General features: G+C 47.9%; 1 protein-coding gene across 2 annotated transcripts in view; it reads right to left on the bottom strand.

Moving 5' to 3' along the window:
* Nucleotides 1-15,266, bottom strand: part of LOC309514909 (mitogen-activated protein kinase kinase kinase 3-like) — a 107,070-nt gene that overhangs the window by 20,319 nt on the left and 71,485 nt on the right. For both annotated transcript variants that reach the window (XM_082192384.1, XM_082192385.1), the window contains exons 6-9: nucleotides 11,998-12,111; nucleotides 9,816-9,927; nucleotides 4,751-4,884; nucleotides 1,840-1,913 (exon numbers count right to left, since the gene is read on the bottom strand). In XM_082192384.1, coding sequence (XP_082048510.1) covers nucleotides 1,840-1,913; nucleotides 4,751-4,884; nucleotides 9,816-9,927; nucleotides 11,998-12,111 — 434 coding nt within the window. The remainder of the gene's footprint in view (nucleotides 1-1,839; nucleotides 1,914-4,750; nucleotides 4,885-9,815; nucleotides 9,928-11,997; nucleotides 12,112-15,266) is intronic.

Here is a 15,266-nt window from a genome sequence, read left to right as displayed (position 1 = left end):
GGACCCTGAGATTATGTTCTGAGGTCCTTTTTCACGTGCCTCCTCCTTGAGAGGTCCAGAGGGTGGCAACAGGGCCTTCCCTGCAGTGGCTCCCCATCTATGGAATGCTCCCCCCACGGAGGTTCGCCTGGTGCCTTCATTATACACCTTTAGGCGCCAGGCAAAAATGTTCCTTTTAAACCAGGCCTTTGGTATTGACATCCAACACCCTTTTAGAATTTGGCTTTTTTGGGGGTGGGATATTGGGTTACTGCTTTTGGTTTGATTTTGTATGTTGTGGTCTTGTTGTAAACCGCCCTGAGACCTCTGGGTATAGGGTGGTGTACAAGTTGAATAAATAAGTAATCACAATAATAATAACCAGACTCAAAAGGAGGTAACAACCTCACCCAACAGGCAACCCCCAACTATACAAGAAGCCCCAAAGAAACAAAAACATCTGGAAGGAGCAGGAGGCCTTGACAGGAGCCAGGGCAGGTGTTTGAGGGCCTTGTGTGAGTCTCACAGGTGCGACTTTGTGGACCCCAAATTTGGAAAGCGTTTGAACCAATTCACGCACGACAGAATTGCAAGGCAGGCCAACGATGCCATTTTGCCGTTCACACGGCAGTCTCCGCTGACCAGCCCTTAGAGGAGCCAACCGTACTTCTCCCTCACCTCCTGGTAGCAACTAATGAAGCTAAATGGTGAATCCTGGCCTGTAGCGCTTTCTCACACCCCGAGAGCAAAAGCCAATTAAGTGTAGTGCGGGGAAATGGGAGAGAACAAATGTGATGACGTCCTGGCACATGTTTCTTTTACTGGACGTTGCCAGTTACAGATAGGTAGCCGTGTTGGTCTGCCATAGTCAAAATAAAAAAATTCCTTCCAGTAGCACCTTAAAGACCAACTAAGTTAGTTCTTGGTATGAGCTTTCGTGTGCATGCACACTTCTTCAGATACACTGAAACAGAAGTTGCCAGATCCTTCTATATAGTGAGAAGGTGGGGAGGGGTATTACTCAGAAGGGTGGTGGGAATGGGAGATTGGCAGATAGCTGAGATGAGCCTGTTGACGACTCTTAACGACTGTAATAGGTCTTACAGGAAAAGGCAAGGGGTGAGAAGGTGAGAAATGGCTTAGTCATGTATAATGAGATAAGAATCCAATGTCTCTGTTCAGACCAGGTCTCTCCATGGTTTTAAGTTTAGTAATGAGTTGCAAATCTCCCATTCCCACCACCCTTCTGAGTAATACCCCTCCCCACCTTCTCACTATATAGAAGGATCTGGCAACTTCTGTTTCAGTGTATCTGAAGAAGTGTGCATGCACATGAAAGCTCATACCAAGAACTAACTTAGTTGGTCTTTAAGGTGCTACTGGAAGGAATTTTTTTATTTGGACGCTGCCAGGGAGACCTAGGGGGGAGATGAGGGTCAGTGGTAGCCATACGTCTCCTGTAACAGTCAGTGAGGGCCGTAGGCCACCCAATTTGTTCACAGCTAAGGTGGCATCTGAGGTGGAGACCTCTCAGCTCATGTTCTTCATCACTAGAGAAACTACCAGAGACCCATCTTGAGTGCTTGTGGAGGTGAACTGGGCCTTCTAGAGTATCCAGTTCCCTGCTAAGTGTGCAGGAAACCTTGAGGCAGACGGTCTTCCCCAAAAGATGGTCCTCTGCAGCTTCTGCTTGAAGACCTCCAGTGATGGTGAGAACCTTCTAGGCTCTCCTCCCATCTTGCCACCTGCTGGACATCATCCAGACTATGACCTCAAGGACCATGTTGGCAGATATGGACACAGGCAGCCCCTTCAGGTATCTTGGTCCCCTAGCCGTAAAGACGACCATATCTGGCTTACCTATCTCCAGACCTATCCAGCGACTGACAGCTTGACGAGAGCGAGTCGTTTGGGCTGATGAACGGCTCCAGCAACTTTTTGAGAGGAAAGGAGGACAGAAAGCAGGGGGGAAAGAGAGAGAGAGAAAGAGACAGAGAAAGACTCATAAATTTTTAAAGAAACAATGAAAGCTCCCTCTTTTTTTGGCATCGAGACGCACACAGCACATCTGTGCTCGGCTTCTGCCAAAACTCACCCGGAGTGATTTTGGATCTCGTTGTTGTCATGTTAAAAATATGAGAAAGGTCGCAATAGCATCACGGAACGAAAAGACCTCACCTTGCCAACGAGAGCAGCCGCCGGGGGCTTAGTAGGAAAATGGGGCGCTCTCTAGGAAGCCTGCAAGGAGATCAGGACTGCAACAATCCTCTCCCCATTTGCGATTCCTAGCAACTGGTTTTCAGAGGGACGGTGTTTCCCATACAGTGGTACCTTGGGTTACATATGCTTCAGGTTACATACGCTTCAGGTTACAGACTCCACTAACCCAGAAATAGTGCTTCAGGTTAAAAACTTTGCTTCAGGATGAGAACAGAAATCGTGCTCCGGCGGCACGACGGCAGCAGGAGGCCCCATTAGCTAAAGTGGTGCTTCAGGTTAAGAAAAGTTTCAGTTTAAGTACAGACCTCCGGAATGAATTAAGTACTTAACCCGAGGTACCACTGTAGTGCAGGGACCATTGTATAATGCTCCAGCCTTTCAGTTAAGTAGTACAGTGGTACCTCGGGTTAAGTACTTAATTCATTCCAGAGGTCCATTCTTAACCTGAAACTGTTCTTAACCTGAAGCACCACTTTAGCTAATGGGGCCTCCCACTGCCGGAGCACAATTTCTGTTCTCATCCTGAAGCAAAGTTCTTAACCTGAAGCACTATTTCTGGGTTAGCAGAGTCTGTAACCTGAAGCGTATGTAACCTGAGTTACCACTATACGGTGAAGCTTGTGCCAGGGGGCATGCGAATCAGGAGTCGCTGTGCCGCAAATGCGCCAACCACCGGCTTGGCATGCAGAATGTCCTGGGTTCGGTTCCTGCTATCTCCAGGTAGGGCTGTCATGGGGTGGCTCCCTGCCTGAAATCCTAGAGTGCCACTTCGAATCAGTGCAGACTCTAGTGAGCTGTGAGGCCCAATGGTCTGATTCGGTTTCCTGTGTTCCTGGGTGGAGGGGCAATTAACAGTAGGCCAGCTTCAGTCTAGCCCAGGGGTCAGCAAACTTTTTCAGCAGGGGGCCGGTCCACTGTCCCTCAGACCTTGTGGGGGGCCGGACTATATTTTGGGGAGGGGGGAATGAACGAATTCCTATGCCCCACAAATAACCCTCAGATGCATTTTAAATAAAAGCACACATTCTACACATGTAAAAACACGCTGATTCCTGGACCGTCCGCGGGCTGGATTTAGAAGGCGATTGGGCTGGATCCGGCCCCCAGGCCTTAGGTTGCCTACGTGTGGTCTAGCCAGAGTGATGTGCCATAGGAACCCCTGCTACCCCTGGATCTGGAAAGTCAGGTAATGCGAAAGGGCCAATTGGGCACTACTGGAGGATATTAAGACTTGCAGACCGGCTGAGTTGAATAGGATCCAAAATACAGCAGTCTGATTGGTCCTAGAACAATAGGATTCAGAATGCAGCAGTCTGATCGGTCCTAGAACAATAGGATTCAGAATGCAGCAGTCTGATTGGTCCTAGAACAATGCAGCAGTATGATTGGTCCGCAGGAACCCCCCAATCCAGCTCCAGGTGGAAATGAATCCACAACCTAATTGGCCTACAGGAGAATTCCGGAATTAGCCAATCACCTGCAGCCCATTGTGTAAATAATGTATATAAAGCAGATATTTGGGGGGAACATTCATTCCTCCTCACCACTATGAGCTGAATAAAGAGCATGAAATCCACACTCGACTCTGAGTATATTTCACTGGCCGACTTCCTTCAGTCTGGGCAAATTGTCCCTGTCCACCTCTCCCCCCCCCCCCCGAAAAAAGCTAGCTGACTTTCTGTATTGTGGTACAACTCCAACATGAAGAATTAGTCTGTGATATGTTCCTTCCTGGACCGTACCATTTCAGGATGCAGACCAGGAAACCATGGGATTTGAATGCTCCCCCACGTTCAGATAAAAAGCCACCTCCCTGCATGTGGAAGGCTGGCAGTTCAGGGAAAAAGAGACTCTGAAATGGTCTTCCTTGCCAGGCTAGGTGTCCAAGTGCAAGGCTTTTGGAACAACCATCATAATTATGATGATTTGGGGCAGCACATTTGCTGAGGCAACCCTTCACTTGAACTGGTCCAGAAGGAGCTGTGCCACATAATAAAATTGGTTCCAAGCAACCTAACCTAAGGAAAATCATTGTATTTTTCGCTCTATAAGACGCACCAGACCATAAGGCGCACCTAGTTTTCGGAGGAGGAAAGCAAGAAAAAAATATTCTGAATCCCAAAGGCCAGAACAGCAAGAGGGATCGCTGCGCAACGCTCCCTCTCACTGTTCCGGCTTCTGGGATAGCTGCACAGCCTGCATTCGCTCCATAAGATGCACACACATTTCCCCTTACTTTTTAGGAGGGGAAAAGTGTGTCTTATAGAGCAAAAAAATACAGTAGGTTGCAGAGCAATGTGAGAGTGCTTCAGCCTTGGGTATCCCCACATGTTGTCGGACTACAACTCCCATCAACGACAGGCCGTTACCCAATAGTCTGTGTTGACGGAGACACATGGCTGAAGCGCCTCCATTAGGAAGAATCCCAGGAGGTCACAGAAAAAGCCCCCAAAGGCTTTGTTTTGCAAGGGGCACCCATTCACTTTTTGCCATCTGACGCCTTTCCCCAAACAAAGACAGGCAAGGCAATTGCTTCCAGGCTTTAGCTTACGTTTTGGTCCATCATCTCGGGGATGAACTCCCCTTCGCTGTTGATGCTGGTGTAGGAACCCTGGCGGGCAATCTGCTGCTGCTCTTCGGGGACGCTCCCGGGGGGCGGAGAACTGCGGCCGGTGTGCAGGGAGCCTGCAAAAGAGAGAAAGGCCCAGGGATTCAAGTGCAAGTCCCAGTAGCCTGCAAAGGCGAGCGACTCTGTAATGCTGTGGCACTTGAGAGTCCTTCTTTTTAACTGGATATGTTGGAGAAGGGACCTGGGACCTCCTGCAAGTGTTTTCCCGCAGATCAAAAGGGGTTTCCCGGTTATCAGCAGAGAAGGGGCAGGGGGGCAATGCTAAGAGCAAACATCTCCACACAAAATGGCAGCTGTTAAGTTGTGGGTGAACATCTCAGACGACACAGCGATTCCTCAGACAGCTCTTGTTTATTCACAGGCCAGAACAGAACTGAACTGAACAGGGTTCAGCCAGCCTGCTTATATAGAGCTCCACTACAACGCAACAGTAACCACTTTCTGTAACTATCCAATCACTGAACGTCACTTTCAACCTCTTATTTGCATATGTGGACCTGAGTGAAAACTATCTATAGTATCCCCCAGCTGGCCCAGGGTGAGAACTTCAGTACATAACAGCAGCAATGGAAGCCGTCCCTCTTGGGCCGCAGCAACACTGCAACCACAGAGCAGAGCGGGCTGCGTTGGCTAGGGAGTCAGAGGCCGGTTCAAGTCCACACTCGGCCACCATGTTTGTGATCTGCATCAGAGAGCAACACACAGGGATGTGTTGATGCTTGCTATTAGCACTAGGTTGTATTGCTATGCGCAATACGGTCCTGCTGTTTTGGCTTCCCACACCCATTGCTGGGGGGGAGGATTTGAATGGTTTTATGTTACTTAGACAGCATCTTAAAAAGCAGAGACACCACCTTGCCAACAAAGGCACGTATAGTCAAAGCTTTGGTTTTCCCAGTAGTGATGTATGGAAGCAAGAGCTGGACCATCAAGAAGGCTGATCGCCGAAGAATTGATGCTTTTGATTTATGGTGCTGGAGGAGACTCTTGAGAGTCCCATGGACTGCCAGAAGATCAAACCTCTCCATTCTGAAGGAAATCAGCCCTGAGTGCTCACTGGAAGGACAGATCCTGAAGCTGAGGCTCCAGTACTCTGGCCACCTCATGAGAAGAGAAGACTCCCTGGAAAAGACCCTGATGTTGGGAAAGATGGAGGGCACAAGGAGAAGGGGACAACAGAGCACGAGATGGTTGGACAGTGTTCTCGAAGCTACCAGCATGAATTTGACCAAACTGCGGGAGGCAGTGGAAGACAGGAGTGCCTGGTGTGCTCTGGTCCATGGGGTCACAAAGAGTCGGACACGACTAAACAACAACATGTTACTTATGCAACTGTAAAATGAAATGAAATGGATGGGGGCCACACCAAAACAGGTCAACAATCATCACCCTAATTCTTCCTCACAGGGTTGTTGTGAGGATAAAACAGGAGGGGAAGAGGGGGCCAATGTATGCCCCCCATGAGATCCTTAGAGATCTAGGAATCTAATCCTCTGCTGCTTGGCTTTCTCCCGCCCTTCATTTCTTTCAAAGGAGAGGCTTAAGGGGCAGGGAAAGAGAGAGACAGTGTGGAGCAGTGGTTAAAGTGTCAGACCTGGGAGACCTGGGTTCAAATCCCCACCCGACCACAAAGCTCACCGGGTGCAACCTTCGGCCACTCACTCCGTTTTCTCTGCCTAACCTGCCATGCAGAGTTGTTTAAGCGAGTTAAATGAGGAAGTCGAAGAATTGGAAGAAACAAGATTTACCAACTATTGAAGAATGGAAGATGAAGATGATGGACTATATGGAACTTGCCAAACTGACTGGGAGACTCCGAGCCCAGAGAGAAGAGAGAAGAGACGGTGGAAGAAAATTGGAAGAAGTTTAAAGGATATTTGAAAAAAAAATGTTAATATTTAAATTCTAGAATAGCTTTGGAAGTGGATATAGGCGGTAGGGTTAGAAGTAGAAGATAGTGTATTTCAAAACAGTATTATTTGAAAGTGATAAAATGTGAAGATTTTTATGGTAAAAGTAAGTGTGATAAAAAATGGTTAAAAATTATGATATATGTCAGCTGCTAAAGATGAGGTAAAATGAAAATCAGATGGGGGGACTTGGGGAAGCTCACCTAACAATGTTTAGAAAAAATAAGGGTAAGGCAAGAATTTGTTTGTATTGTTTTTTCTGTTTGTGTTGTGTTTTTTAATTGTGTTATAAAATAAATAAAAAAATGGGGAGGATGAGGAAGGGGGAGAAACCAGTTCTGCCCCCTCGGAGCTCCATGGGGAACAACACAGGATATAAAAGCAATAAACACATTAAGTCAGTGAATAAGATAGGGGCAGAGAAATATGCTGGGTTCTCCCACGCTTCAGGTTATTAAAAAGTACAGCATGTCCCATGAAGAGAGATGCCATTCCAGGCTGGCAGGCCCTGGGGCCTTTCAATGTCCTTTTCCACTCCGTTATTTTACAGCCAGATCCACTGTGACCTCGCTTGGCTGTTTCCAAAAAAGCAGGGGTGGTGCTTTGTGTGTGTGTGTGTGTGTGTGTGTGTGTGTGTTTTGCCTGGCTCCCTTCTCGCTGCTTCCTCGCCACATCCAAAAGCTGCTCATCGGAAAAATGCCACAGTCTTGGCGTCATTCCTTGCAGAGATCCAGCGAGGCGAAGGAAAGGCTGCGTTATAAGGATCCTGAACAGCCGCTGGCCAGTCCTGAAGCTTTGGGCGTCAACAACAGCAGCGCCACCCAAAGCAGGGCACCTCATCTGACCCCGGACCGCGGAGGGCACAACGGGTGTGCCCGGTGCCACACTTTGTGGGGCTCTGGGGTCTTGAACCAGGAACTCACGGGGCTCAGCAGCATGTGCCACCATAGGCGTTTGCCACAAGAGGGAGCCGTGCCATACCTCGCAGCCATTTATCCTTGGGTCTCAGCCGCCATCTATGCAGCCGATGGCCCTGCAGCCGGGCTCTGTGTGACCGAGCCCCAAGTGACCCCTTAAAATCTGACTGCAAGTACGGATGCACCCAAACAGGAGGCTGGATCCTGCCCCCGGTATACGGAAGACTATGAATGTAAATCTAGTAATAGCTCCACCTGAGCAAACAATACAGTATTGGCCTGAATATAAGCCTCACTTTCTTTCTGTTTCCAAATTCCGAAATGTTAAAGCGTGGCTTAAATTTGCGACCTTCCAAAATGATATCGCTGCTGAAACAGACATACGCTAAAATGCAACGGGTGTGAGTGCCTGCAGAATTTTAAGGGAGCGGCTTATATTTGGGCACTGTCTTTTTCCCCTCTCCCCTCCGGTGAATTTGGGGGCGGCTTATATTCAGGCAAATACGGTATTTGTACACATGCGCACACACTATCTTTTTTTGTTTTTAAAAACCTTACTGCAAAGGACCTGAAACTCTGCTGTAAGACAGGCAAATTCTGCTTTTCATTTCAAGAGTCGTTTTTCTTCCAAGAGACTGCTATCAAAACTTGAGCTGTATCTCTGTCTGCCCCCTCCCCCGCTCCTTATAATCATAAGGACCAGAAAGTTGCTTTGTTTAAAGGAAACAAAGTTTTTATTTTCAGTATTTCCTGTCTTGGGGGGCCTACACCGCAGCTATGAAAGTTTTCCATTCCACCCAAGCATGCCCTAATAATAATAATAATTGCACTTATCGCCATAGTGATTTATTTAGGACAACTCAGTAAAATCTAGGCCTTGGCCTCCGTAATAATAAATAATGAAGCAGCCCCATAAACCCTGTGTTGAGCATCAGTTGTCCCCAGTACAGAAGGACAGGAAGTTTATGGGTTCTGCCAGCAACAAACTTGCATCAGTTCCAAATTCCATTGGGTTATTGGTGTTTGTGTGTGGCAGAGAAAACAGGCTGGCAGTCCAAAGGAAAAAAAATATTGTTAACTTTGTTCGAGTACAAGAAGCATCTGCAGTGACTCGATGTAACAGCACATTTTGTTTCAGAAGGAACCATCCCAGAATTCTGGGCACCGTCTCAATGGCAACGTCGAGGGAGGAAAGCTTTGACAACAAAACAGAAATTATAGGCCCCTGGTTTGTGTCAGCAACTGGGGGAATGTGTGGCAACCTACCCGCTTCTCCAGCAAAAGACTGGGGTATTTGGTGGTAGCAGCTACAGGAAAAAGAGCAAGTTGCCTCAAGGCATAGCTTGTCGGTTGGACAACTGGATGGGGTCAAATCTGAAGACCTTGAGAACAGAGCTGATGGATCAGGCCCAACGCCTATTTAGTCCAGCACCCTCTTGTGACAGTGGCCAAAAAGATGCATATGGGAAACCTGTAAACAGGCCAAGAATGCACCAGCACCTGTGCTCCCAGAAACCAGTATTCATACTACTTCTGACAGTGACGATAGATTTATCTAATCAGATAAATCTCCGGGTGTTATGTACTGAAGTTCTCACCCTGAGCCAGCAGGGGGATACTGTAGATAGTTTTTACTGAGGTCCACATATGCAAATAAGGGATCGAAAGTGACGTTCAGTGATTGGATAGTTACAGAAAGTTGTTACAGTTACGTTGTACTGGAGCTCTATATAAGCAGGCTGGCTGAACTCTTCAGTTCAGTTCTGTTCCGACCTGTGAATAAACAAGAGCTGTTTGGAGAATCGCTGTGTCGTCTGATATGTTCACCCACAACTTAACACCGGCCATATACCCCTGCCAGGCGACTGTGCTCATCAGATCGGGCACTGCTGAGAGTGTTGAATGATGAGAAATGTGCTTAGCCTGCGCTAGAAACCGGGCTTTTAGTGTTTTGGCTCCAGCCCCCTGGAATCAGTTGGTTCTTGAAATTAGACAGGGAAATCCATCACTAAGGCACTGTTACTGCATCAATGGCATGTTGCAGAATACACTTGGGGGGCACTTTGGGACTGGAGCGGCCCCCTGTTTTCGGATGCGGAGAGGTGGCTGTCACTGCCCTGGCAGACCCTGTGGGAGAAAGAGAAGCCGCGTTTCACCAACCTGTGGAATGCTTCCGTGTCCTCTCTGCATCTTTGTATAGCGACCCCAAGATATCTCCCATCGATTTGGAGATCCTCATCTCGTGCTGCTTGCTGTTGTTGGGTTGCAGAGACTACGGGAGGTACGCGAAGAGAGAGTTGTTAGGTTTCAGTCTCCTCCGCAGGGAGGAATGCTTAAAATATTCCAGGCATTTTCAGTCTGCCTGTTCAGGAACATATCACTGTACCCTAATCTGTAGTGGCTGGTGCCCATGGGAAGTGATAGGGCAGAAATCAGGGAGCCCAACAGTAGGGGGCGCCAGAGCCAATGACAGGCAGAGCCAATTGATTCATTCTCCAGTGAAGGAGAATCCACCACTTTCCAATGTCAGTTGTTCCACAGTTGAACAGCTCCTACTGTCAGAGGGTTCTTCCTGGCTGATGTTTTATCAGAGCCTCCTTTCTTGTAACTTGAACCCATGTGGTTAGACTCCAACTCCCATTGTCTCTGACGGAGGGCAGAAGGAGGCTGTTGGGAAATGCTCCCTTTACTCTATGGTCTTCACTGGCCCCAAGGCTGGGGAGCCTGAGAGATACTGCTTTGTCGAAAGTGTCTCAGGAAGGCACATGAGGAGACTTGCTCTCCTGCCAGAAACGGTGTTTTCCAGCTTCAAAATACAATGGTACCCCGGAAGTCGAGTGGAATCCATTCTGGAAGTCTGTCTGACTTCCAAAACGTTCAAAAACCAAGGCGCAGTTTCCGATTGGCTGCAGGAAGCTTCGGCAGCCAATTGGAAGAGACGTCGGACGTTCAGATTCCAAAGAACGTTCACAAACCGGAACACTCATTTCTGGCTTTTGCGGCGTTCAGGAGCCAAAACGTTCGAGTCGCAAGGCGTTTGTCAACCAAGGTACGACTGTAATGGGTGTGGGGTTGGACCCCAGGCAACCGTGGAAGGTGAGAGGGAGACAGAAATATTTGGTTCTGGTGGGTGGGAACTATAGAGTGCAGGCTTGTGTGTAGAAATATCGCACTACCACACAAAATTCATGCCGTGGGGTATTGAATCTAGGGCAGGCACGTCCAACAGGTAGATTGTGATCTACCGGTAGATCACTGGACATCTGTGGAAGATCACTGGTAGATCACTGACTCCCCCAAAGAAGCCCAAGAACTTCGGCTGCCCTAAAAACCCCGAAATATTTTAGCTCTGCAGCCCATAAAAAGAAGCTCAACAATTTTGACCTGAACCCCCCAAAAGGGGGTAGATCACTGCCAGTTTTTAACTCTGCGAGTAGATCACAGTCTCTTGGCAGTTGGCCACCCCTGATCTAGGGAATCCAAAGGGAAATCTGTCTAGTTAAGCTGAAGAATTAATCGCAACAGCCTTTTTGCCAATTGGGAGCCCTTCAGATGTCTGGAACTACAACTCCCATCTGCCCCGGGCTGAAAAGGTCCCCACCACAACCACTCCCACCTCGGTCTAGGTGAATCCTTGGTCTGATCCTGCAAAGGAACACTTATCTCCTCATCCCAAATCCCAAATAGGCTGGGTTTTGCTTGAGGGCTGCTAGATGCTAACAGGATGGCAATTGCATCGTGCAGGGGTTGTTTAGACAGTGGGGTGAAAAATGGACTCCAAAGCAGAGCGAACAACCCCCCCCCCCAAATGACCAGATGCCAGTTCTAATGTGTGCCTTGCGACACATTCGCCACCTGATACATCATTAAAACATGCAAGAGCGTTTTGACTCCCTGGGACGAGAGCATCGCGTTTTGTAAAGGTAAAGGGACCCCTGACCATTAGGTCCAGTCATAGCCGACTCTGGGGTTGCGGTGTTCATCTCGTTTTATTAGCCGAGGGAGCCGGCGTACAGCTTCCGGGTCATGTGGCCAGCATGACTAAGCCGCTTCTGGCGAACCAGAGCAGCGCACGGAAACGCCGTTTACCTTCCCGCCAGAGCGGTACCTATTTATCTACTTGCACTTTGATGTGCTTTCGAACTGCTAGGTTGGCAGGAGAAGGGACTGAGCAACGGGAGCTCACCCCGTCGCGGGGATTTGAACCGCCGACCTTCTGATTCGCAAGTTCTAGGCTCTGTGGTTTAACCCACAGCGCCACCCGCGTCCCCATCGCGTTTTGCTTTGTACACAAATGGAAGGAGGAAGGGGGTGGTTGGGGAAAGCGCAGCCGCTCTCTCACGTTTGTTTTCTTTGCCGTTTTCACAAACACTTTTAGGCTCTTCAGAGAAGGGCTGAGGTCCAAGTGTTCCACTGCCCGGTCCAAGTCTTCCTGGGATTTCAGGGGAATCAGGAGCTGGGAAAAGATTGAACAAACACCGTTGTTGTAGCTGAGGTACAAACAGAGGAAGCCAGAGAGCAGCCGGGGGCTTGGGAACTGGCAGGGAGGTGGGCAGTTGGACCCGGGGCACAGCAAAAGGAACCCGAGGCCCCCGGCAGAAAATAGCAGCCAAACATCTGGGGGCTTTGACCTTTTCTTCCAAGATAGCATTCCCCCCGGAGGAATGGGATAAAAGTTATCAAAACAACAGCCTGCGAAAGGGAAGGTGCAGAAGTGCCGCTGGCGGGAAGACCTGTGTGGAAAAAGTAAATAAAACACTCCGGAGACTTGGATCCAACTTGCAAAATGCTACCCACTAAGAGAGGGACACATAAACTGTAAACGCGGCATCCAGCTGCTCTTGCGCAGTTTGTCGGTTTAAAAACAAGACAGGCGTGCTTCTTAAAGGCAGCCACTTCTGAATGCTGGGCTGCAGGGATAGAACTCTTAGCATGCCCAGAGAATTAAACTGGTTATTGAATTCATAGGATAATTACAGGTTTCCCTGCAAGCCCTGAGTGTCTAACCACCAAGGAAGCGGCTCGTTGTGTCTGCATGATTCCCTGTTCTGGGTTTTGTTTCGTTCCAGGTTTGTTCAGACGAGTGACTGATTTAGAAAGGGGAAAAAAAGAAATGGAGAGAAATGCTCTCCTCTGAGAGCAAGGTAGAAGAGTACTTCTTTTGGATCTAAAAGCTGCTCCAATTTCAATTCAGAAAACAGCGTGCTTTAGCTATCCGGTCGTGGAGGCACAGATTTCATTTGCGATTATTATTGTTAGGAAAACTTACATCTGTCTAAAATAAACACCGACGGCAGCTCACAATATAATTTAAAAGCAGATCAGTCCACAAAGAGGCAAAACTAACATGCAATTTAAAAACACCAGGGAGAGCAGCTAAAAATTTGTAGAGTGTAATAAAAACCACTGAGAATGGCCTCTCCAATGTCCCAGCCAATTGTATTTCTGCTGTTGAGACTGGGATTCGAATCAGGTCCTCTTTTGCACTTCCCAGACTAATATAAGGATCAGAACTTAATTAAAGAGAGGCCTCATAAATGTTCAGAATGTGAAGCCAGGCCTTTGGCTGACTGACATGCAATGCCCTTTTAAATGTGTTTGGGGGGGCATTGTTTTGCCTCTGGTTTTACTTTTATTACGTATTTTGTGTTCTTATTCTGCATTTTAATGTTGTGGAGCACCCTGTGATTTTCGGACGAAGAGCCGTATACAAATTTAGTAAAGAAAGAGAACAACGGTTATCCTTAAGATTTCGCACTTCTTCATAATTTGCGATGAAGTTCTCTGCTCAAAAAAAAGGTACTGCGATGCTTTAAAATACATTTATAATTGTGTGGATGGAGATGATGTAAAAAAACACAAATTGTGTGTGGATTTCTTTTTTTTGAGAACAAAATCCACAGGTAATGCCAAAATGGGGCAGAACAGACTTATGAATATGCATATGTGAAAGTAACATGAAGTTAGTTTTGTGAACAATGGGAATAATCCACCCATTCCAACTTTGTATTTGAACATTTCCCCACCCTTAATCAGTCTAGCCTGGAATTTGGACCTGAACTTTGGGGGCAGTTCCCTGGCAGTCCCCTAACCTCAACCCCCATCCTCCACCCCCAAACCTACACAGGCCTTCCAAAAAACTGCCTGTGCTTGGAATAAAATGTCCTATGGACTTAGGAGCCTCTCCACCAATGTTCCATGTGGTCCCGTGCCCGGTTATCGAGACGCCAAAAAAAGAGACACCTTGTTTGAAAACTTCTGCCTGCGGTCCTTTTGCCTAATTGCTTGTGTCTAGCAAGAAGGTTTTCTGCCTCGCTTGCCAACGAGGCTGCTCTTTACATGAAAGTTCCCTACCAGACACGGACCTAAATATAGACACACGTAAACCAGAGAGAGAGAGAGAGAGTTGGCAGGTTGCAGGCGCAGGAAATGGAGCAGAGCTTTCTTACAGCCGGCAAAACTGAACAGCTAAGTTAATGAGCCAGGGCGCCTGTGGCAGGAGGAGAAGGGGGGAGCACGATTTGCCGAGTGCCGATTCATCACCTCGCTAAGCTTCTCAAGGTTTGAGCCTGTGAGGGTGAAGAAGACAGGTGTAGGATATTAAGAATGGTGGAGGTGTCTTGGCCATCGTGCTGCTGCTCCCATGCAAAAACACATGTTTTTCAGCCTGAGAGTAAGAAAGAAAGCAGGTTGCGGGGAGTTCCGCAGGTTTCCAAGCGAGATTTACATTGAACTGGGGGGGAGGGTTGCTGGGGAGCGGGGAGCCTACCTGAGATAACAATAAAAGCACCTTGAAAACAATTTGGATTAGATGATGCAACTCTATCGACAATTCCAGCACAGATGCAAACAGGGGAAGATCTCCACATAATGATTAAAGGTAAAGGTACCCCTGACCGTTAGGTCCAGTCGCAGACAACTCTGTGGTTGTGGTGCTCATCTCGCTCTATAGGCTGAGGGAGCCGGCGTCCAGCTTCCAGGTCATGTGGCCAGCATGACTAAGTCACTTCTGGTAAAACCAGAGTAGCGCACGGAAACGCCATTTACCTTCCCGCCGGAGCGGTACCTATTTATCTACTTGCACTTTGACATGCTTTCGAAATGCTAGGTGAGCAGGGGCTGGGACTGAACAACGGGAGCTCACCCTGTCGCGGGGATTCGAACCGCCGACCTTCTGATTGGCAAGCCTTAGGCTCAGTGGTTTAGACCACAGCGCCACCCGCGTAATGATTACTATTTATTAAGTTTCTGTATATCCCAGGGCAGTTCACAATAGAAAGACACAAAAATACATACCGTAGTAACAAAGAAAAACAACACACACAATTTAAAAGGCCAGATAAGTTTAATGAGCCAAAAGCCTGGGAGAAGAGGAATGTCTTTGCCTGGTACCTAAAGCTGCGTAACAAGGGTGTAAAATTATTATTATTTATTTTTTGTTCCTGTTCCTGTTCCTGTTGTTGTTATATTTATATCTTGCCCATCTGGGTTTGTTGGAAGGTGCTGAAAGGACAGCAGAGGTAGAACTTGCCTAATATTTAAGGGGAAGGTGTCACAGTGCTAAATGCCCAATTGCTAAATTGTGCAGAAAGGCCTCCTGTTCAGGTGGCA

Source organism: Podarcis vaucheri (genome assembly GCF_965113315.1).
Source record: "Podarcis vaucheri genome assembly, chromosome: 12".
In the NCBI taxonomy this organism is placed as follows: domain Eukaryota; kingdom Metazoa; phylum Chordata; class Lepidosauria; order Squamata; family Lacertidae; genus Podarcis; species Podarcis vaucheri.
The sequence above is the reverse complement of the archived record's forward strand: the minus strand, read 5'-3'. Positions and strand labels throughout refer to the sequence as shown.